This window comes from Aethina tumida, chromosome 2 (assembly GCF_024364675.1).
Source record: "Aethina tumida isolate Nest 87 chromosome 2, icAetTumi1.1, whole genome shotgun sequence".
Taxonomy (NCBI): Eukaryota; Metazoa; Arthropoda; class Insecta; order Coleoptera; family Nitidulidae; genus Aethina; species Aethina tumida.
Genome location: NC_065436.1, coordinates 33,047,865 through 33,071,719, shown reverse-complemented (window position 1 = coordinate 33,071,719; position 23,855 = coordinate 33,047,865). Strand labels below are relative to the sequence as shown.

Here is a 23,855-nt window from a genome sequence, read left to right as displayed (position 1 = left end):
AATTTTAGGTGTGAATAGAGGAAAAATTTAAACAGGCAATCATTATTACTGAGATTTACTAAGATATTTAATATTTTTTATGTGCATCTGTTATGCAATAAATATGGTAATTAAAACAATTTTTAATTATTTTTCTTTCCTGATGCATCTGTTAGTCAGCAAGATTATATAAGCTGCATTTATTAGATGAAAGCTCGATTATGCAGTTCTTGAAATCAAAAATAAACATAAATCGGCAGGTTCTAATTGGCAGTTATGGTTTATGAAATCGTTGCATATCTTGTTAATTTAATCTATATTTTTAATAATTTACAATATAATTTATGAATTATTACAATCATATCACATTGTTACAAAACATGAACTAGATCATGTAAGATTTGTTCTACATTCTGTGTATGTATATTTGTTGTATCATTGTTAAAAAGCCCGGAAAGAAAATAATATATTTATCTTATGTTGTATTTCCAAATTAAACAATATTTTGTGTGAAATAAACTAACTAACTGTTTAGTGAAAACATGACTCAGATGTGAGTAAGAAGCAATTTTGAATTGAGGGCACGTTTAATTGCAAACTGTTAAGAAATGGATGAGAAAAAAGTACACAGAAAGTAAAACTATCTAATGGACTTGCTTTACAATTTCCTGCTGTCATGGTCACTTGCCTAAAATCTTTACGGTTATACAATGTAATTCCTTTCTCCAATTTTTTTCCTAAGCCTAAAATAAAATTTGGTGTTTTATGAAAAACGAATTTGTTAATGGGCCTGTGCATTTCTGTTTATCAATAAAGCAGTGAAAGCATTTCTGTTTTTTAATTTGTTAGAAACGTTACCATCGAATAAAATCAACAATAAGATGATTGTGAAATGGAGAGACCTGCCCTGCAATTTCTTACCAAGAACAGTTTCCCCACAGAAGAAAATTTTTAATAACAAATCGAATTTCCCCAGTTAATTATCCGTGTACCATAAAAGATGACCCTAAAACCGTCGATAAGTACATGAATCAAGTCCCATCGGCTTGGCCAATTCAATTGTGCCACAGAACCGTCAAAGTAAAAGCAACGAAACAATTACGAAACCGTGCGCCATCGAATTGTTTTCCGAAGCATCGATTCATAAACGTAAAGTGCTACACGTCACGGGTACCCGATCGTCGGAACCGGGACGAAGACCACCAATTGTAAAAATGTGCGCGGCGGTCGAAGAGGGAACGCGTTGCACAATGTTTGGTGGGAACCACGGTGCCATTACGTTAAAACACAATTCTTTTGAACCGGGCGATCAGTGTGCTTTTGCACAAATCAAAAGGTGGTGTGCTTTGTGGGATTTATTCGACTGTAAGTACCCGTTGGTGGACGACGAACGTAGGGAGCGGCGTGAATGGGTTCTGTGTCTGTTGGTTCAGTTTGTACCGAGAAAACTTAGTATATTTGTGTCTTTTTCATGTAGGATTATTTAAAAAAAATCAATATTTTAATAATAATAATAAAAATATATCTTGATTGACAAGAGTAAGTAAAAAATGTTTTGGAGCTATTAAACGTGAGGTGATTGAAAATTGAATATTTTTATTAATTTTTCAATTATGTAACCTTAACTTAGTGTTTTTTGCTGAAAAATAATATAAAAATAAAGCAGCAAACTTTATACTTTGACATTTTTATTAATATACTATAATTAATCACAAATCAGTGAGAGTTTGTACTCAGTTATTTAATGGTTTTTTACATATTACTAATAATTAAAATTTACATAAATACGCATATTATTTAAACAGAGCATGTTGTACATTTTATTAGAGTTGTTGTTTCTTCAAATCGATTGATGTGACTATCTTGAATCTTATAAAACCTTACCAAATTTAGACCTTGAAAATATACTTTTGTTGAAGAACCAAAAGTTCGAAATGGAACACGCTGATGCCCTGAACGTCGTTGCAGCCTGCAATGATGCAATTCGCGGTGCACACAGCCATTACATAATTCTTTTACTTTCTCTGAACTATTCGGTAAGAGAACTCCAATACATCGAAGGGAATTATGCTTCGTTTGCAATCATCTATGAATTTTACTTATTGGGGGAATTTTACCAATTACGTAATTATCCGAATTAGAAATTTGATACATCTAGTGTTTAAAGGAAACATTTTTAATTGATTCCGTTTTAAACGAATGCAATTGTTGTGTAGGTTATTTGGTGCTTTCACTGTTTCATTGTTATCTAATGGAATAAATATAAAGAGTTTTAAGTATTGGATGTAATAGAACTATTCACGTAGATGTAAAAGTGGCACGTACCAATTTTAGTGTCGTGTAACATATTTCGTTTATTTATTAATTTAATAGTCAGTTACATAATGATAGACTGAAACTAAATGAATCGCCGGTTACTTTTTGTTACATGAGTTGCGCAAAAATGGAATGTATTATGCAATGAACACGTGAATAATGTTTTCTTTTGTATTTCAATTTTTTAAAAATTGGCTATTGGTTCCTTTTAAAATTTAAACTATTTAAACCTTTAGACATTTATATTATAAATTTTATTTCTGGATCTTTTGAGGTTCTTCTGTATTTAATTTTATTTTAGATTATTCAAATTCAGTAAAACTGTCATTGTCATATTTTTTAAACAGAAGATCTACGGTTATTTAGTTATATTTTTAAATGTAGATATTTATGCTTTATGGAAATCTATCGAGTCTTATTATTCAACTGATTTAACATTTTTTATATTTTAAAAATATAAGTTTTATTTCTTCTGTGTTTTCCCTTATTTTAGTTTATTCAGATTCTGTTTGGAACTAATGAGCAAAACTTGTCATATTTTGAAAAATAATGTTTGCCGTTTTTGAGTCTAGTCTAAATCTAGTCAGTAATTGTCTTATTAATAATTTGATATGAATATTTTTGTATTTTAAAAATGTGTGTTTTATAAGTTTTATTTCTGGATCTTTTGAAATTTTTCTGTGTTTTCCTTTATTTTAATTTATTCAGATTCTGTTTGAGACAAATTAGAAAAAACGTAACAATTTTGAAATAAAAGATCTGCAGTTATGAGTTACTATTATTTTTAAATGTAAATTTCCAAGTTTGATGGAGATCTATTGAGTAATGTCTTATTATTAAACTCATATTGAGTATTTGAGTTATTGTAATTATAAAAATCCAAAATTAGAGATATTATTATCTTATAAAATATACTTTGCATTTCTTTAACACATAATTTGCATATGTAAATTGTAACGTGTAAATAACATACTGTCAATTTATTGATAAGTATAATTATTTGCTCTCGCCACACCGTTGTTTTAATTATATTGTCTTAAGATTGTGGCACATATAAGTTTAGTTATGTAATAAGACCAAAAAGACATAAAATTAATAAATACGTGAGAGATGTTATATAATAGAAATGTTAAACTAACAGCTTTTATTGCAGTAACTGAACGAAAAATGTTACACGACGGCGCGGCCTACATTGCGAGTGTTTACGTCGTAGATTTTTAACAGTGTCGATTTTCACTGATCGCAATGCATCGATTTAATATTATGCAATTTGTGTCTTAATTCCTGGAGGCAAAAAAATAGCAGATACGCGAAGAAGAATCACTAAGTGCATGAACTACTTCCACTTTCAGTGTCTCGTCTTAGTTTAGTAACCTTGAATAGTTTTGTTTTGATGGAAAAAGTTTAATGAGAGATGTCGTGCAACCTTGACAACAAACCTAAAAAAGACTTCCTTAATATGTGACCACCAGATCAATAATTATATAATTTAAACCTGCCTCAACAATGAGAAAGTACCCCGCTTAATTTTCTTCCAATTTACACTGATAACCTGGTCTTATCACCCACTTACTTTCTAATGTCTCCGGCTCGCGCTGAAGAAACTGTATCAATGGCGTTTTTGCAGTTGAACATGTCTGACCGCGAGTGGGTATCGCAACCGGACGAGTACGTCTGCACCCTTTCAGATGAGACTCGGTCCATTGCCAAGGAGGAGCTGCGCGAGGACGACAACAGCTGTAAGACCGCGCTGGCCTCCATGAGAGAATGGATCATACAGAATCCTCGCATCAGGAACTGTCGTATGGGTAAGATCGCTGTAAGTTGATTCCTAACTTGGATTTCATATTGGATGTGTTCAGATGCACGGTTTTTGTTGCGCTTTCTGCGCTTCAAGAAGTACAGCGTGACCCAGGCGCAGGAAGCCCTGGAACGGTACCTGTTGTTGCGTCAGACTTTCGGCGTCGCCTTCAACTGTCTCGACATCACCATTCCCATGATGGAGGAGCTTACCAATCTGGGTTATCTTTTCGCATGTCCGAAACGGGATAGTCTAGGTCGGCGTGTTGTCATCGCTAGACCAGGTTAGAACATTTGACAGTTTTCGTCTTCCTCTAATGTTTGTTGAAAGAGTACGATACATATTGAGTTATTGCAGTTTTTGGCACATTTACTTGATCAACAAACATTTTATCATTACACTGATCACATTCATTTTCAGTTCAATGAATTGTGTCTTAACCAACGGTATCTATAAATATCAAGTTTTCACTAATTTACTAACATCATTAGTGCAAAAGTACGACCAATTCATTTAGTTTGTTCTTTATCGTTTGTTGTTTTTAATTTTGAATTTGTCAGTGCTTAAATAGTGATTTATTTACAATACAAGTATTTTAACATACTAATCTTCGTAAGAATGCTATATATTTGGCATGATTGATTGTAATGTTTATTGTCTTTCTTTTTCTTCCGTTTTAATACTCCAACTTCTTCTTCATAAGAGATTTGATACTAGGAAGCTACGAGTTGCATGTTTTTCATCTTTTACTCTACTTTCAAAGATACAATTCTTTTTATTCTTTCAACACTTTAATAACAAATGTACTAAAATATGTTTCTGCGAAGGTGTTTTTGATCTTAACAAATTCACAAACGGCGACATGTGCCGTATCCACGGCATCGTCTACGAAACGCTCATGGAAGACGAAGAAAATCAGGTCCGTGGATTCGTACACTTTGCCGATGGTCAAGGAGTTGGCTTCGCCTACTTGACGCTCTTCACTATAAAGGAAGCTGTAAGGATCGTGAAGAATGGAGAGGTAATAAAAATTAATTTTAACAGTTGAAAAATGAAAAAATACCGCAGTCGGTAGGATTCGAACCTACGCTCCCAGAGGGAATCTGATTTCTAGTCAGACGCCTTAACCGCTCGGCCACGACTGCTATAAGAAAGTTATGGTAAAATTTAGCTGAAGTGGATGTTACTTGTTTTGTTTTTAATATAGAAAACTTTGCCGATGAGACACAAGGAAGTGCATTGTATTAATGCCCATCCATCGATGAAATTCGCCCTCGACTTCGGCATGTCCCTGATCTCAGATAAAATCAAGAAAAGGGTCAGACTTTACACAAATCTTCAAGAAGCTATTGACAGTGGCAACTTGGAACTTGACGTCCTACCTAAGGAATACGGTGGTCAAATGCCAATGTCTGAGATGATAGGTTAGACGAATTTTATATTTATTTCAATCAATTTTATTATTTTAATGTTCTTTAGAGCTGTGGAAGGAGGAATTGAAGAATTCACATCCAACTTTGATGTCCCATGACAAGATGCAAGTAGAAGAAAGTCTCTTCAGTCCGAAGGCTAAGGAAGGGGCGGTTTCTGCCTTAAAGGCGGGAATGGGGATCTCGTGTGGAGCTGAAGGCGATTCCCTTTGTGGTATTACTGGAAACTTTAGAAAATTAGAGGTTGATTAGTATTGTTTTTTTTAAGTAGTTACTATTTGTTCATTTTAATCATCCTCTAGAATTTAGAAAGGTCTCATTTAAAGGGTTGTTATCCATATCGTGTATAAATTGTTACATTTTTAGTTGTTTTAAATAAAATTTGTCTTTGTAAATATTGTTGTTTTAATTTCATATACAAAAAATATATTTTATATATAAAATAGTTATAATATGTATTGTTTAAAATCATTCAAACTCTTCAAGAAGGTTTGTTCAATATTGGTGCATCCGTCTGTAGTAATAAAAGTTAAAATCTATTGATTGTTCTTATATAAAAATCTTACCAAACTTAAACCAACTATCGGCAGTACCTTTTGACTCCTTCCTAGCATATCCAACAGCATTCCTGATGGCCAAAGGTACGGAAATGCTCAAACAAAATGGAGGCTCAGCAATTGCTTTTGAATGCAACACTCCAACCTGATTAGGATTATTTTCTGGGAATTTGATGTTAAAATTTACTGGAATATCCTTCATACCCGGTGGATAATAGTTCCACGTTCTATTCGTTAAAATTTGACCTTGTGGACCGTGTATAATTTTTTCGGTGGTGTGATATCCCAATCCCATAATGAAAGCACCTTCTAGTTGTCCTATATCAATAAGAGGATTCATACTTTCGCCAATATCTTCTATTATGTGGACGTTCGTTATTAATTTTTGACCAGTTAAGATGTCAACTTCTACTTCTGTGGTAGCCACTCCGTAGATGTAGTAATTTACTATTTGAGGAGGTTCGGGAAAATACCTTAAAACTATGTTATAAATATTGTAAAAATTATCTTAACAATTTACAATGATGTTGTAGTTAATAGGACATACTCCTGGTGACACTTGACAATCAGTTCAAACCACGTTGGATTGGTCATTTTGTCTTTGATAGGTTTCATCCGTGTTATTAGTTCATCACAAGCTTTTATTAGTGCCTAAAATGTTACCCTTGTATTTCTTATCTCCTGAACAAGAAACATACCCAACAAACTGACTCAGATGTTATACTTCCACCAGATCCAAATGAATTAGCATTTGATAAACTGTTTGAAGGCTTAATTGATATTAAATCCATAGAGATTCCAAATTTGTATGCACAGACTTGCACAACCTATAAACATGATCATTAGTTCAGGTCAGGAATAAAATAATAACTTCTTACTTTGGTGTTAATTCCTTGTCCCATTTCAACGCCACCATGAGCAATAGCAACGCTACCATCACCATGAAAAATAGAAATATGCAAAGTATAGTTTGCAGTTACGTCGTAGGTCCAAACCATTGGAACAACTGATATTCCTCGTTTTCTCCAACGATTGTCCTAATAATTTTATATAAGATGCTGAAATGTTTTAGAAAACATTTATTACCTGATTGAATTGCACTATCTGCTGTTTTCTCTTGTCAACATTAGCCCATATCATCATTTCATTAGTGAACTGCGCAAGTTTTTCGTGTTTTTCCTTAATCATATTACCGCGTTTCAATTGTAATGGATCCATCCCCAGCTCAGTGGCAATGTGTTCCATTATAGCTTCAATAGCAGCTAGTCCTTCACTAGATCCTGAAATATGCCATGTAAACTTTTCTACTTTCTACAAAGATTTTACAAACCTGGAGATCTGGTCCAACATGGTGGAGTTGTATCTGTTTTAACAATATGCGTAGTGTAATTCCAAGTATCCGTATCATAACCGCTAGTAAATGTATCCCTTATGAACGGATCTAAAGGTTCGTTACCTCCAACACCTACATCCGAATATAATTCTGCGTCTAAATATTGTATTACACCTTGATTGTTGACGCCAACTTCATATTCGACGTACAAAGGGTTTCTTTTACCAATCATGTTCATATTCCTTTCCAAATCTAATCTCAGTTTAGTCGGTCTATTGGTTTTGAAAGCTGCCAAAGCTGTTGCTGCTCCTACTATACCATTGCGGACCAGTTTGCCGCCGAAGGCGCCACCTAAGCGACGAACATGCATGTTCACTCTAAAGTTATAATCATTAATTAAAATGTTTTTGTAATAATTATTTTAATTAACTGTGTCTGTTTGATTCCCAAGACGTTAGCAATTCCTATCTGAACTGCATCCATCCATTGGGTGGATGAATAAACGTCAAGGCCATCTTCCACTGGAATCACGTTACAACAGTGTACCTCCATGTGAAAATGGTACTGCAAGTCGATATAAAAATCTCCTTTTACCACTTTTTGAACGTCATTTCCTAAATATTGCAATAAAAAAATTCGTAATGTCTAAAAGGTGGAATTTTAAATGCTTACCTTTTCGTTTGGCAATTACTGTTGTCATCTCGGTGATTCTTTCTTTTTGAACGTCTTTAGAAGCTTTTAATATATCTTTTACGGTTATATAATATTCTTGCCGGGGAGAAGTACAAATGATCTTAACTAAATCAGCGGCTTTATTGGCCAGGTCTTGAGTTTTAGCTACAATTACACCAACAGGCTGATCGTAATATTTCACTTTACCCTCACAAAATAGTTCCTCCTTTACGGTGAAGTAAACCCAAATTAACGTTGGGATCCAATTGTTTACTCCTGGTATGTCGTTTTTACCGTAAAATGAAATCACTCCCGGTAAAGCCTAAAAATAAAATTCATAGTTTCTCCTTATTGAAGGCGAAGTATTTACCAAAGCAGGAGATGCATCAATATTGGTAATGGTGGATCCGGGTGGTACTTTAGCTGTGACAAATTGGGCAAAAGTTTGGCCGGGAAAATCTGGCATATCCTCAATGTATTCCGCACGACCTTCAGGGGGGATTATCTAGAGTATTGATTGCAGCAGTATATATTATAGAACAGTACCTGACGTTTGGGATAACGCTTCTAGTTTTACTAAAGGTGCAGTTACAGGATATAGATTTTTGTTTGTTGAAAAACTTTGCACCCCTGAAGATAGAGGCCTTTGGAGCAACGATCCTCCAGATTTGTTCTTAGGGGATACTTTGTCGGAAGGAGCATTGTTCAAAACAAACTAAAAAGTTAATATGATCAACTTAAATCAATAAAAACAAAATTATGGATGGACACTACCTTGTAAAATAAAGCAATGGCTAATTTTTTTCTGTATTCAGGAGTGTCATCTGGTAAGATATAATCAGGCCTGAGATCATTTGACAATTGTTTATAAGCTTCTTGAAGTACGCTATTATTAAACAAGCTTTTCCCAGACAAATACTTTTCAATTCTAATTGCGTGCACAAATTGTGGATTTATCCCACCGTAAACTATTCTACAGGTATCCACAACACCACTTTTCATTTTAAAAAAGAAACCTGCGTTTACTACAGCATGAACATTTTGTGCTCTGGGCATAATCTAAAAGTAATTATAGTATAGGGTAAAGTTTTTGTATATATGTTATTTTGTATTGTTACTTTGTATGTGTTTAACAAATAATCATAGTTAATTCCAGTCAGTATCACCTTTGTGATAACTTTTTTCTTCATATTGAATGAAATGAATCTTTCTGGTGTAACTCTATTTTCATTTCCAAATACGTCAGCTAAAAATAAATTATGCTTAATTAATTACAGTTTCATAATAAATCATATAATAAATGTTGAGATAATTTAGAACTATTAATTTTTTTACTCCAGCTGTCATTTAAAAAATAAAGTTGTTTTCCTAAATCGTTACAATTATGAATAAAGTGCAACACGATTAGATATAATTGTTATTAAAACTGAAACGTTATTTAAATGGTTGACAGATAATGAGTAGTAAACAAACATGGTCTTAGATAGACCCTAATTAAAATAAACATTAAAATATTTTCACTTACTGATAACTAAACAAGCTCCTACTGTTTCCAATATAAGAAATATATCTGATGGAAATTCTTGATGGGTATGTTTTATCATCAGATTTCCAGCTATTGTTCCTACCTATAAGAAAAAAACAATTAATTATTTACAAATCACTTCAAAAGACTTACATTTCTGACGGGTACATTTGCAATTAGATCAATATGTCGTGCCATTTTTTGCAAATACTTAAATTTACTGTTTTGAGTGGAAACTTTATTAAAAATATTTAGAGTTTCATTTAACGACATATTTCCTCCAAGAATTAAAGTGTTTCCCACCAATTCCCAAGTTGTAAGTTCTTTTATGCTAGTTACTTCTAAATAAGTTTGTGGGAGAGGGTCGTGTTTGTATACACCTGAAAATTCAAAGTAAATTTTTAATATTTTAGGGTTTGAGAGTCATTTACCTCTGGCTGTATTTCCTGCAACCAATCGGTAATTTGTAGTTGTTATGGAAATGGTTTGCAGTAAATCTTGCAAAGAATATACCTTCATCCATTTCGATTTTTCCCAATCGTACAACAAATCTTTTTGCAATTTGTGACAAGGTGTGATGCAAAGATTCTTACACTCTTCAGGAGAACAAGGCTTAAAATCTTCAATGTCTTTAATATCAGTTGTTGTGAACTTTTTGAAGCTGTCAATAATGGCTCTATAGCCAGTACATCTGCAAATATTACCTGAAAACTCTACAAGTAAAAGACAAACACCAACAAATATATTGACGGACCTCCAAAAGAATTTTCTACAGTTTCAGCTGAAACTGGTCCATTGTTTGTCATGGCGAACATGTTCATAATCATGCCACCTGAACAAAATCCACACTGACTTCCATTTTCGTCAGCAAGAGTTTTCTGCAGAGGATGGTAACCGATTCTGCTGTTACCAATACCTTCTATTGTGTGAATTTTCCAATCTTGACAGGAGAAAATCGAAACTAAACACTAAAAATTTAATGGAGGTGCATAACACAATTTTCAAAAATTTTTTGATAGAGGTACTCACTGAATTGACCGCAAAAATTTTCTTCGTTCTGGTCGCAGGATCAATTCGTTCGACGGCCACGATGCAGCAACCGCAGCCGCCTTCCAGACACATCCTTTTTGTGCCCGTCAGGTGTGCTTTTTCTCTCAAATACTCGTTGAGGGTGGTTTCTGGCGTCACATCGTCGGGGTGAACTAAAACATTTCTGATAATTGTTGATTGAGTTTTATTGTTTTGTGATTTTACCGGTGTAATCTTTGTCGGCAATTGTGAATTTCAGAGACATTTCTACGGCCTAACGGGAGTGCAACTGAAGTATTTTTGGAAGAATGGATTTCACTTTTGTTATGAGATAAAATTATTAAAGGTCATATAAGTTCAATACATTTATTAACTTGTTGGTGACTGTATAATGGAGATGTATTTACAATACAATAACAATTATTATATTCTAATTAGTGCTGTAGCACGGAGGCTATCAATAGACAATAGTGATTATTTTATTTATTAAGATATATATGATTTTTAAAATTTTAAATTTTACCTGTTTTTTGTAGGATTTTATTTTACAAACAAATTATATACCTAACTCATGTCTGCAGATAAAATTGATTACAATAAATATTCTTTATAATCATTTAAACTTTCCAAAAAGGTTTGTTCGATATTGCTGCATCCATCTAAAAGTGCGAGATTAAAACTCTCTTATTAGTTAATAGTTATTTACAACTCTTACCAAACCTGAACCACCTATCAGCAGTACTATCTGACTCCTTCCTAGCATACCCAACAGCATTCCTAATGGCTAAAGGCACGGAAATACTCAAACACAAAGGGGGCTCAGCAATTGCTTTTGAATGCAACACTCCAACTTCATTAGGATTATTTTCCGGGAATTTGATGTTAAAATTTACTGGAATATCCTTCATACCTGGTGGGTAATAGTTCCAAGTTCTGTTTGTTAAAACCTGACCTTGAGAACCGTGTACAATTTTTTCTGTGGTGTGATATCCTAACCCCATAACGAAAGCACCTTCCAGCTGTCCTATGTCGATAAGAGGATTCATGCTCTCGCCAATATCTTCAATTATGTGAACGTTGGTTATTAATTTTTGACCAGTTAAGATGTCAACTTCTACTTCAGTTGTTGCCACACCGTAGATGTAATAGTTTACTATTTGAGGAGGTTCTGGGAAATACCTTAAAATGTGTGTTATTAGTATTGTACAAATGATCCTAACAACTTACAATGATGTGGTAGATAACAAGACAAACTCTTGGTAGCACTTAGTGACTAATTCAAACCATGTTGGATTGGTCATTTTGTCTTTGATTGGTTTCATGCGTGCTATTAATTGATCACATGCTTTAATTAGTGCCTAAAACTTTAACGGTGCATATTTCATCATTTTAAGTAAGGAGAAACATACCCAGCAAACTGACTCAGTAGTGAAACTTCCACCTGTTCCAAAAGAGTTAGCATTTGATAAAGTGTTTGTAGGCTTAATTGATATTAAATCTATAGGAATTCCAAACTTATATGCACAAACTTGTGCAACCTATAACTAGACAATTTACATTAAGTTTTATAATTGTATACTTCTTACTTTGGTGTTAATTCCTTGACCCATTTCAACGCCACCATGAGCTATAGCAACACTTCCATCTCCATGGAAAATAGAAATGTGCAAAGTAAAAAGTGCGGTCACATCATAAGTCCAAACCATTGGAACAACTGATATTCCTCGTTTCCTCCACCGATTTTCCTAATAATGTTTATAAATGAGGTTACAAAAATTTTGAAATAATTTTTACCTGATTGAATTGCGCTATCTCTTGTTTCCTCTTGTCAACATCAGCCCATATCATCATTTCATTAGAGAACTGTACAAGTTTCTCGTAGTTTCCCTTAACCATGTTATTTCGTTTCAATTGAAATGGATCCATACCCAATTCAGTTGCAATGTGTTCCATAATAGATTCAATTGCAGCTAGTCCTTCACTAGAACCTGAGATGTGCTAAGTAAATTTTATTCTTCTATTAACTGTTTTACAAACCTGGAGCTCTGGCCCAACATGTTGGAGATTTGTCAGTTTTAATAGTGTGAGTTGTGTAATTCCAAGTATCCGTATCATAACCGCTTGTAAAAGTATCTCTTAGATAAGGATCAACGGGTTCGTTACCTCCGACTCCTATGTCAGTATATAAGTCTGCGTCCAAGTATTGTATGACACCTTGGTTGTTGACGCCAACTTCATATTTCACGTACAGTGGACATCTTTTTCCGATTATGTTCATGTTCCTTTCCAAATCTAATCTCAGTTTAGCTGGTTTATTTTCTTTGAATGCTGCCAAAGCTGTTGCTGCACCTACTAGTCCATTACGTACTAGTTTACCACCGAAGGCTCCACCTAAACGACGAACATTCATATTCACTCTAAAATTATATAATTAATTAAAATATTTTATGAATAATCTTTTTAAACAACTGTGTCTGTTTGATCCCTAAGACGTTAGCAATTCCAATCTGAACTGCGTCTATCCATTGGGTGGATGAATAAACGTCAAGGCCGTCTTCCACTGGAATCACGTTGCAACACTGTACCTCCATGTGGAAATGGTACTGCAAGTCGATATAAAAATCCCCTTTTACCACTTTTTGAACGTCATTTCCTAAATAAAAAAAATGTCACAATGTCCCAAAAGGTGGTAATTAAATGCTTACCTCTTCGTTTGGCTATCACTGTTGTCATGTCCTTTATTCTTTCTTTTTGAACGTTTTTAGAAGCGTTTAAAACTTCCTCTACGGTTATATATAATTCTTGTTGGGGAGGAGTACTAGTAATCTTAACTAAATCAGCAGCTTTATTGGCCAGATCTTGAGTTTTAGCCACAATTATACCCACAGGTTGATCATAATATTTTACTTTTCCTTCACAAAATAGTTCTTCCTTTACGGTGATGTACACCCAAATTGTATTTGGGAGCCAATTGTTTTCCCCTGGTATGTCGCTTTTATCGTAAAATGAAATCACACCGGGTAAGGCCTATACACAAAACTCCTAGTAGTACTTTCACCTTATTGAATGTGGCTGCTTACTTACCAAAGCAGGGGACGCATCAATACTGGTAATGGTGGAACCAGGTGGTACCCTGGCTGTGACTAACTGAACAAAAGTTTGACCGGGAAGATCGGGCATATCTTCAATGTACTCCGCTCGTCCTTCAATTTAAATAATCAAGGATTTTGATTACACCAACTTTTAAAATTGTACCTGATGTTTGGGCTAGAGCTTCCAATTTAACCATAGGTTCAGTGACAGGATAAAGGTCTTTGTTTGTTGAAAAACTTTGCACCCCTGAAGATAGAGGTCGTTGAAGCAATGATCCTCCAGATTTGTTCCTAGAAGATACTTTGTCGGAAGGAGCATTGTTCAAAATAAACTAAAAAATTAACATTAGCAACTTAACTCAGGGAAAACTAAATTATGAACAGACATCACCTTATAAAACAAGGCAATGGATAAATTTTTTCTATATTCCGGAGAATCGTCTGGTAAAACATAATCAGGTCTGAGTTCATTCGATAGTTGTTTATAAGCTTCTTGAAGTACGCCATTATCAAACAAATTTTTCCCCGACAAATACTTTTCGGTGTTAAAGGCGTGTACAAATTGTGGATTTATTCCTCCGTAAACTATTCTACAGTAATTTACCACACCACTTTTCATTTTAAAAAAGAATCCTGCATTTATCACAGCGTGTACATTTTGTGCTCTATGCATAATCTAAAAGTAACCAATTGAGAAAATGTCCAAATATTTTAAAATGATTGTTACTTTATAAGTGTTGAACAAATATTCACGATCAATTCCATTCAGTATTACTTTTGTGATAATTCTTTTTTTCATATTGAATGAAAGGAATTTCTCTGCTGTAACTCTGTTTTCATTTCCATATACATCAGCTAAAATTTAATTCTGAGTAATTAAATTGATACATAAAATTTATATATACTAATTGTAAAAAAAATGCAACATAAGAGATTTGAAGCAAAATAGGGGGCCTGAATGAAGCAGAATTAAGACGTCAGATTCAGTTCGTCTGGGTGAGATACCACACGATAATCCCATTAAACCAATGCCCCGACTGACTGTCTTAATCAAAGTGGGGGTCCTACCCATTTTTGGTTTCTGACACTGCTTTAAGATTTTTGTTTAATTAATAGGTGAGTATTTTTCTTAAAAATTATTATATCTATGTATTTAGCGTTCTTTTTTATACGCAGTGTAAAATACAGAAATTAAAATTATTTTTTTAAATCGTTATTTATTTTCAATGAAACTGATAAAACGTGAATGTTTAATATATATGGTTGACAGATAATGAGTAATAAACAAACATGATTCTAGATAAAGCTTAATTAAATTAAACATTAAAATATTTACACTTACTGATAACTAAAGAAGCTCTAACAGTTTCCAATATGAGAAACACATCAGAAGGAAATTCATGGTGGTTATGTTTAATCATCAGATTTCCAGCTATTGTTCCTATCTACAAGATAAAAAAGACATGAAATAATTCACAAATCACTTCAAATAACTTACATTTCTAATCGGTACATTTGCAATTAGATCAATGTGTTGTGCCATTTTTTGCAAATATGTAAATTTATTGTTTTGGGCAGATACTTTATTAAAAATATTCATAGTTTCGTTTAACGATATATTTCCACCAAGAATTAAGGTGTTTCCCACCAGTTCCCAAGTTATAAGTTCTTTTATGCTCGTTACGTCTATGTAAGTTTGTGGGAGAGGCTCGCGTTTGTATGCACCTGAAAATGCAAAGTAAATTTTTGATATTTTAGAGTTTGTAATTCATTTACCTCTGGCTGTATTTCCTGCAACCAATCTATAGCTTGTACTTGTTATGGATATAGTTTGTAGTAAATCCTGCATAGAATATACCTTCATCCATTTCGATTTTTGAGAATCGTACAATAATTCTTTTTGCAATTTGTGACAAGGCGTGATGCAAAAATTCTTACACTCTTCAGGAGGACAAGGCTTAAAATCTTCAATGTCTTTAATATCAGTTGTTGTGAACTTTTTGAAGCTGTCAATAATGGATCTATAACCTGTACATCTGCAAATATTACCTGAAAACTCTACAAGTAAAGGACAAACACCAACAAACATATTGAATTACCTCCAAAAGAGTTTTCAACAGTTTCAGCTGAAACTGGTCCGTTGTTTATCATGGCGAACATGCTCATGATCATGCCACCCGAACAAAATCCACACTGACTACCATTTTCATCAGCAAGAGTTTTCTGCAGAGGATGGTAACCGATTTTGCTGTTACCAATGCCTTCTATTGTGTTGATTTTCCAATCTTGACAGGAGAAAACAGAAACCAAACACTAAAAGTTTATTGGAAATACATTACACAATTTTCAAAAATTTCTTTATAGAGTTACTCACGGAATTGACTGTAAAAATTTTCTTCGTTTTGGTCGCAGGATCAATTCGTTCAACGGCCACGATGCAGCAACCGCAGCCGCCCTCCAGACACATTCTTTTCGTGCCCATCAGGTGAGCTTTTTCCCTCAAATACTCATTGAGAGTAGTTTCGGGTGTCACATCCTCGGAGTGAACTAAAACAATTCTGATAATTATTGATTGACATTTTTTGAGTTTGCGATTTTACCGGCGTATTCTTTGTCGGCAATGGTGAATTTCAGAGACATTTCTACGATCGATTAGAATTGCAACTGACTTTTTGTCTAATTGAACTTCAATTTAATTCTGAGATTAACTTATTAAAGGTCAAATTAGTTCAAAGCATTTATTAAGTAGTCGTTGTTTTTATTTTGTAATTATTACATAGTGATATTTATAATTTCATAATAAAAAAGAGGATAATTATATTTTAATTGGTATTTACTTACACTATCAACTCAAATAAAAAAGTTCACGTGTGTTATAATGTATACATTTTAATTATCAACTTAAAAAATGATTAATTAAAAAATTAAGTTATAGATCATAATAATTATTAATTTGTTTTCTACCATATGTATAATTTGTGATTATATTTTTATACAAAATTTGTTATTTATTGACCTTTGAAACATTATTTTTAAACAACTCCGAAAATTTAAGTTTATAACCATATTAATAAAAAAAGCATAACGTAATTATTGTTTTTACTTGTTAACCTTTGACTTCATTGTTCAATATTAATGTTTGTAACGTTTTTTATATAAAAATTATCAATATGAGCAAAATGTAAAAATTAAAACCTAAAACTACTCAGACCTTTTTTTACTTTTGACTTTATTATTATTTCTATTCACATCCATTAAAAGTTAAATAAAACAACAAACATATAGAGTTAAGTTTGTTTGACTTTCAAGCCTTGGAGTTTACTTGGACAGTGTATAGTTATAACAGGCCAATTGAAAAGTCCCCGGTCTAACACACTGTTGGAGGTGCTAGTATTAAATCCATATGATTTTTAGATTGTACCAACATTCAAATGATACGTGTCAAAATTTGACCGCAGTCCGACCATTAGTTTGTGAGATATTTCGTTGTGAGTGTAGCTACTTTTGTTATTTGAACAAAGATGAAAAAGAAAAATTTTATGTGCTGATAAAATATTGCTTTTTGAAGGGAAAAATACAGTTGAAGCAAAATCTTGCCATGATGAAGAGTTTCCGGGGTCTGCACCAGGAAAATCAACCATCATTGATTGGTATGTTAAGTTTAAACGTGGTTAAATGAGCACCGAAGACGGCGAAAGCAGTGGACGCCCAAAAGAGGCTGTCACCGACGAAAATATTAAAAAAGTTCACTAAATAATTTTGAACGACCGTAAAGTGAAGTTGATCGAGATAGCAGACATTGTGAAGATATCATGTGAAGGTGTACATCATATCATTCACGAATACTTGTACATGAGAAAGCTGTGTGCAAAATGGGTGTCGCGCGAGCTCACAATCGATCAAAAGCAACAACGTGTTAATGATTCTGAGCAGTGTTTGAAGCTGTTCAAGCGCAATAAACCTGAATTTTTTCCTCGATATGTGACAATGGATGAAACATGGCTTCATCATTTCTGTCCGGAGTCCAGTCGACAATCACCTGAGTGGACTGCACACGATGAACCGTATCCAAAGCGAGAAAAAACACAACAGTCAGCTGGCAAGGTTATGGTATTCTGGGATGCGCAAGATATAATATTCATTGATTACCTTCAAAAGGGACCGACCATCAACAGTGATTTTTATATAGTCTTATTGGATCGTTTAAAGGATGAAATTTTAAAAAAAAGACCCCATTTGAAAAAGAAAAAAGTGCTGTTTCATCAAGACAATGCACTGTGTCACATATCAATGAAAACAATGGCAAAATTGCATGAATTGGGCTTCGAATTGCTTCCGCATTCACCGTAGTCGCCAGATCTGGCCCCCAGCGACTTTTTCCTGTTCTCAGACCTCAAAAGAATGCTCGCTGGAAAGAAATTTAGCGCCAATGAAGAAGTAATCGCTGAAACTGCGGCCTATTTTGAAGCGAAAGACAAATTGTACTACAAAAATGGTATCGAAAAGTTGGTTCCTATAATCGCTGTATCGCCATCGAAGGCAACTATGATGAATAATAAAATCGAATTTTGCCAAAAAAATGTGTTTTACTATGGTAGACCGGGGACTTTTCAATTGGCCTGTTACCTTGATTTCTTCACATAAAATTTTTTTTGAACTTGAAGACTTCCCAATAGTAGTCGGCATGGTCCTTGATATCGATCTTCGATGTAGCTTTCTGATTTTCTACACTTATGTTCCTAAACATTTTCTTTTGTATGACCTCCTAGTACGGAGTTTTCATGTAGAGTCTTGCTAAAGACTTCATCCCAACAGTAGCAACCATAGTCCTTTATAGTCCTTGATATTGATCTTTTATAGTTGTGTCCTGATGGAATCCTTTTTCTTATTCTTCACTACATTCGCCTGGGTAGTAAAATTTTGAGGTTACATGATAATCATCAGTCTAACTACTTTCTACTAAGTCACAAATTATCTGTCAAATAATCAAAATAGAGTCGAAGTTTTTACAAATTGCTTTATAAGTCCTAATTTAATATGCAATGATGTACGTTTTTTATTCTTTCGGAATCAAAGGTATGAACTAATTTAACAAAAAATAAATTAAGATGCTGAAATTATAATTTATTTTTAAAACTATTCAAATATTAGAATATTCTCAATATTTGACAAAAATGGTGGGAATAATTTCAAATTCAAATTAATTTGTATAGAATTACTGAGTGTTCTGTGTATTTCAGAAATAGAACAAACTATTAAATTAAAACATTTTTATTATATATTATTTATTGCACATTATAAGAACTATATTCAACCAAAATAAATAAATTCAAATACAACAAAATAAATACAAATATAATAAAATTTAGCCATTGTTATTATTAGAGAATTCAAACTACTTTGAAAAGAAAGGTCATAATGTAAATTAACTCAAAGACTGTATTAGTCATTAACTTAACCAATGGAATTGTTAAAGTGATTACTTAGTAGAAGAGAATTCTAACTTTTTAACAAAATTAATTTATAATTTTCTGATTAGAAATAGAAAAACTCGAATAAGAGATAGAAGAAAGACTACAAAAATTTAAACCACTAACATGTGTTAGTGGAATTATTACAAGAGAGATTATAATGGAAATGTTGTAGGTTAAGTTTTTCTTGTTATAAAGAAAAATGGTCTTCAAGGATTAATATTACAAAATAAACATAATACTAAATTTAATTTAGAATCAGAAGGTGGCTTAAAAATAGATTTATTTTTAAAATTATGATTGTGAGCATCTCTATAATGTATATTGAAAATGAAGGATAGCTACATATTTTGATACAATAACCTGACAGAGAATCACAAAAAAATTTACAAAAAATAATTGTATATTCTAATAAAACTACCTTACTCTCATTGATCGAATGTTGTGGGTTGGGTTTAGTTGCAACCTAAAGTGTATACTTTTAATAATATACATATGTATTAAAATTAACATACCTAAAAGTACTGAGTTTAATCTGGTGAAATCAATGGTTCGGGAGCCTGTTTAAATTACAAAATAACTTTAATTTATTCAACAGATTAGTGTAGTTCCTTTTTATGCTATCGATTTTGATGGTTGGTTTCTTTTATTACAAAACGATTGTTTACAATGTTTTTAAATTATTTTTTTAAAGATGGAATTTAAAAACATTTATTTCTGAAAAAAAAATATTTAACAATGTACTTAGTTATTATGAGGATTAATTAGAACAAATTAAAGTGTTTGTGTAACATTTTTTTTTATTTTTTTTTTACTTATTTTTCTCACACGGCTCGAGTTTGCATTTCATTTAAAATTGCCCATCTTTTCTTGTCATTAAAAATTCGAATTTTGCAATTGTTCGTGTAAGAGTGACAGAGAGAAAAGTATATATTAATGAGTGTTAGAGAAAGATGGTAGCAGAGTTGTGCCGATCAAGTAAGCTGTGCATTTTTTAAATCTGGGGACCAACTCGGTGCATTTGATTCATTATGAAGCATTTCGATTAGGTGTGCAGTGATAATTATTAAACTTGGAGTTAATATTGTAAGTATATATTAATTAATGAAAAGTAAATATTTATACGTCTTATATACAAAGAAATCAATTGAAATATGCGATAATAACATTAACCACATATGAATTTCAAAATTTGAAACTAGTGTAAGTAACTCTTAGTTTAAATACAAATTAATATCTGCGTTTAAAAAACAAATGTACTAACTCTGGCACAAATACTTTAACGACTTAAGGGTTCTTTGTTACCAAATTTATTAACAAATTATTGTGTTCTGAACTGGCACAAAATTATTAATACTATTTCATCATCAAGCGCCTGTTCATGAACAGTTGTTGATTTTCCCGAATTTTTTTAAACTAAACGTAATATGTACAAACTTTGAATTATTTCTATTTGATACTACTCAATTCAAAATTCGAATTTTGCATTTGTACGTGTAACAGTGACAGAGAACGAAATACATGTTAATGAATGTTAGAGAAGGATTAAGGTGGTTGCAGAATTGTGCCGACCAAGTAAGTTGTGCATTTTTTATAATCTGGGGCCCAACTTGAGGCATTTAGTTCTTTTTGAAATATTTTGATAAGGTTTGTAGTGACAATTATTAAACTAGGAGTTGATATCCTAAGTATACATTAAATAATTAAAAATATATTTATATAACTGAAAATAATGGTAAGTTACATAAATATATACATTGAATTTATTTATTTAATAAATAATTATATAGTCAAGTTATTTTATTTAAAATAAAAAAATAATTATAAATTATTTGATTACTTTAACTTTTCGTTACTCGAAAATAAATGTGAAACATAAGGAATCTGATTGAAGATTGGATAACCAAAGTTGAAAACTGATGTTCGTAACTTTTTCTTTTAAATCAAATTACAAATTTATAGTTATTATGGGTTTATGATCCTTTTTAATTATTACAGAACGTTTCAAAGCCATTAGGAATATAAATAAATGTTTTAACCATGAAAAGAACATTTTTTTTTAAATTATTAAAAATATCTAATACCTCACTTGGATAAATAAAGTGAAAATGATTTTCGGTCTCTCATGCAATTGGGTTCTGACCCGGAGTCTTGGTCATAGAACCATTAAGCTCTACTAGGCAGTTTTGCGGCAGCAGTGCGTCAGACCTGACATTGAAGAGGTCCACTGAAAATAGCTGATACTTTACTTGGATAAGTGGAGTCGCGAGTCCAAAATGTACACTTTAATATTGAGCTGGAATTTAAAATTTAATAGACCTTTCGAATGTTCTTTCTTGAGTTAAAACATTTGGAGAAGGTTTCTATTTAATTCTTTGCTGATTGGATACTGGAAAAAGTTGCACAAAAAGTTTTCGTGAAGTCCTCGGACATATCTATATTATGATGACCAATCGCTGGTATTATTGGAAAAACGATAAAGGAACAGATATGGAATATTAATGGTAATAAATAATACTATTAATTTTCAATTAAACAGAGATTTTAAATGATTATTTGTGAATGATTTCAGGTGGGTGGATAAGAGTAGTTAACCAAGCAACTGGCATAGCAAAGTAAGTTTTTCATATTACAGGTTTTGTATATTTGGTTTTGTTATCACAAAATCAAGTTTTAGGTTGGTTTTTTACAACATATATTTTAGGTATTAGCTTTATATAGAACAAAATTTTTATTGATTGATTTATTGAAGCACCTATCAAAGCCGTTAGGAATATAAATGAGTAATCGACTATCAATGTTTTCACCATTAAAAGGACAATTTTTTAAAATTATTAAAAATATTTAATACTTTACTTGGATAAGTAAAGAGAAAACAATTTTCAGTCCCCCTTGCAATTGGGTTCTGACCCGGAGTCTTGGTCATGGAATCATTAAGCTCTACTAGGCAGCTTTGCGGCAGCAGTGCGTCAGACCTGACATTGAAGAGGTCCACTGAAAATAGTTGGTACTTTACTTGGATAAGTGGAGTCGCGAGTCCAAAATGTACATTTTAATATTGAGCTGAAATTTAAAATTTGCGATATTAATAGTCATTTAGAATGTTCTTTCCTTAATTTAAATATTTGAAGAAGATTTCTATTTAATTCCTTGCTGATTGGATACTGGAAAGTCGACGGACACATCTATATTATCATGACCATTCACTGGTATTATTGGAGAAACGACAAAGGAACAAAAATGAAACATTAATGGTAATAAATAATACTATTAATTTTCAAGTAAATAGAGATTTTAAATAATTATTTGTGAAAGATTTCAGATGCGTGGACAAGTCTAGTTAACCAAGCAACTGGCATAGCAAAGTAAGTTGTTCATTTACAGGTTTTGTATATTTGGTTTTGTTATCATAAAATCAAGCTTTAGGTTGGTTTTTGATAATATATATTTTAGGTATTAGCCTTATATAGAACAAAATGTTTATTTATTGATTTATTGAAGCAATATTTGTAGTGCGTCAGAACCTATCAAAGCCATTAGGAATATAAATGAGTAATCGACTCTCAATGTTTTAACCATTAAAAGACATTTTTTAAAAATAATAAAAAATATTTAATACTTTACTCTGACAAGTAAAGAGAAAACGATTTTCGGTCCCCCATGCAATTGGGTTCTGACCCGGAGTCTTGGTCATGGAATCATTAAGCTCTACTAGGCAGCTTTGCAGCAGCAGTGCGTCAGACCTGATATTGAATAGGTCGACTGAAAATAGTTGATACTTTACTTTAGTGGATAAGTGAAGTCGTGAGTCCAAAATATGCACTTTAATATTGAGTTGGATTCTCATTCTTGTTGTTAATCATATTAAAGGATAAATAGTTTTGCAGTTTCGGAAACTGAGTTTGGTGCTCATCAAAATTTGCGTTGTTAAATAGTTCTTTCGAATGTCCTTTCTTTAGTTAAAACATTTAGAGTAGATTTTCTATTTGCAAACTCGTTGATTATTGATACTAGTAAAATAAGTCCTTGATCGTATCTAGAGTATGACTACCAACAACTGATGCCATTGGAGACTGTGATAACCAGCAAAAATGCCAAGAATTTTTAAGGCCACTTGTTCGGTTAACTTTTGCACCGATTATGCCTGAACTATTTTGATGATTTCAACAACATTTAAAGTTAAGTCAAAATAAAACAATTATGTATATACCGTCAAAATTAAATTGTATCAAATGTAATCATATACAAATAAATATTCGATTCCTAGTGTTTCAACTTTTAAAGGAAACATCGTTTTACATTTTACATTAATAAACATTAAATTTGAAATTAAATTAAATACTTTTAAAAATTTGCGTTGCTAAATACTTATCTTAAATATTTCTTCTTTAATTAAAATATTTACATTTTTTGATGTATTTATAGTTGTTTAGATATTAGTAAATTATAACTTAGTACAAGAGCTGCATTTATCTTGCTTGCTATAAACATAATATTGTTTTTTCTATATATTTTTTAATGTAATTTAATAGTATGTCAAATATTTTCAATAAATTTAAATAATATCCAATTGGATGTATAATACTTTTGGGTGTTGTAAGAGACATAAAACTGTTTCAATGGAAATTCTTTGAAGATCGCCAGTCTAAA

At 32.3% G+C, this 23,855-nt stretch overlaps 4 protein-coding genes and 1 non-coding gene across 8 annotated transcripts in view; 1 reads left to right on the top strand and 4 right to left on the bottom strand.

Annotated features, from left to right (window-relative positions):
• LOC109604515 (cyclin-dependent kinase 9) overlaps positions 1-23,855 on the bottom strand; it is a 91,499-nt gene that overhangs the window by 4,136 nt on the left and 63,508 nt on the right. The window lies entirely within an intron of this gene.
• On the top strand, positions 1,271-5,804 carry LOC109604516 (alpha-tocopherol transfer protein-like). Its single transcript, XM_020021052.2, has 6 exons — positions 1,271-1,344; positions 3,923-4,103; positions 4,158-4,379; positions 4,924-5,117; positions 5,304-5,520; positions 5,576-5,804. Exons 2-6 carry the CDS (start codon positions 3,929-3,931, stop codon positions 5,776-5,778), a joined length of 1,011 nt encoding a protein of 336 aa, XP_019876611.1. The 5' UTR covers positions 1,271-1,344; positions 3,923-3,928; the 3' UTR covers positions 5,779-5,804.
• Positions 5,160-5,241, bottom strand: Trnas-aga (transfer RNA serine (anticodon AGA)). Its single transcript has one exon. It is a non-coding gene; the product is annotated as a tRNA-Ser (tRNA).
• Positions 5,906-16,403, bottom strand: LOC109604513 (uncharacterized). 4 transcript variants are annotated; one of them, XM_049963858.1, is made up of 19 exons: positions 16,335-16,403; positions 16,109-16,281; positions 15,834-16,047; positions 15,511-15,783; positions 15,233-15,459; positions 15,077-15,179; positions 9,207-9,334; positions 8,863-9,147; positions 8,635-8,803; positions 8,459-8,577; positions 8,089-8,410; positions 7,847-8,030; positions 7,414-7,793; positions 7,170-7,363; positions 6,962-7,120; positions 6,782-6,910; positions 6,604-6,734; positions 6,093-6,556; positions 5,906-6,040 (listed from the first exon to the last, which is right to left on the bottom strand). In XM_049963858.1, exons 1-19 carry the CDS (start codon positions 16,372-16,374, stop codon positions 5,973-5,975), a joined length of 3,762 nt encoding a protein of 1,253 aa, XP_049819815.1. In that variant the 5' UTR covers positions 16,375-16,403; the 3' UTR covers positions 5,906-5,972. The 4 variants fall into 4 exon arrangements, with proteins under 4 accessions (XP_049819815.1, XP_049819814.1, XP_049819813.1 ...); XM_049963857.1 differs by lacking the exons at positions 15,077-15,179; positions 15,233-15,459; positions 15,511-15,783 and adding exons at positions 9,614-9,716; positions 9,767-9,993; positions 10,045-10,317; XM_049963856.1 differs by lacking the exons at positions 15,077-15,179; positions 15,233-15,459; positions 15,511-15,783; ... (1 more) ...; positions 16,109-16,281; positions 16,335-16,403 and adding exons at positions 9,614-9,716; positions 9,767-9,993; positions 10,045-10,317; ... (1 more) ...; positions 10,643-10,815; positions 10,868-10,992.
• LOC109604512 (xanthine dehydrogenase-like) lies at positions 10,995-14,594 on the bottom strand. Its single transcript, XM_020021048.2, has 13 exons — positions 14,462-14,594; positions 14,126-14,410; positions 13,898-14,066; positions 13,727-13,845; positions 13,348-13,669; positions 13,112-13,295; positions 12,680-13,059; positions 12,437-12,630; positions 12,229-12,387; positions 12,052-12,180; positions 11,870-12,000; positions 11,358-11,821; positions 10,995-11,301 (listed from the first exon to the last, which is right to left on the bottom strand). The coding sequence occupies exons 1-13, from the start codon at positions 14,531-14,533 to the stop codon at positions 11,234-11,236; spliced, it is 2,676 nt and encodes an 891-aa protein (XP_019876607.2). The 5' UTR covers positions 14,534-14,594; the 3' UTR covers positions 10,995-11,233.

Bases quoted from the DNA above. Each gene is read 5' to 3' on its own strand.
- LOC109604516 (XM_020021052.2), top strand. From the start codon at position 3,929: ATGTCTGACCGCGAGTGGGTATCGCAACCGGACGAGTACGTCTGCACC. The intron at 4,380-4,923 runs GTTAGAACATTT...GTTTCTGCGAAG, and splicing joins TGTTGTCATCGCTAGACCAG to GTGTTTTTGATCTTAACAAA. The intron at 5,521-5,575 runs GTTAGACGAATT...AATGTTCTTTAG, and splicing joins GCCAATGTCTGAGATGATAG to AGCTGTGGAAGGAGGAATTG.
- LOC109604512 (XM_020021048.2), bottom strand. From the start codon at position 14,533: ATGAAAAAAAGAATTATCACAAAAGTAATACTGAATGGAATTGATCGT. The intron at 14,411-14,461 runs GTAACAATCATT...GGTTACTTTTAG, and splicing joins ATTTGTTCAACACTTATAAA to ATTATGCATAGAGCACAAAA. The intron at 13,296-13,347 runs GTAAGCATTTAA...TTTTTTATTTAG, and splicing joins AGTGATAGCCAAACGAAGAG to GAAATGACGTTCAAAAAGTG.
- LOC109604513 (XM_049963858.1), bottom strand. From the start codon at position 16,374: ATGTCTCTGAAATTCACCATTGCCGACAAAGAATACGCCG. The intron at 16,282-16,334 runs GTAAAATCGCAA...GAATTGTTTTAG, and splicing joins TGCCGACAAAGAATACGCCG to TTCACTCCGAGGATGTGACA. The intron at 8,031-8,088 runs GTAAGCATTTAA...TGCAATATTTAG, and splicing joins AGTAATTGCCAAACGAAAAG to GAAATGACGTTCAAAAAGTG.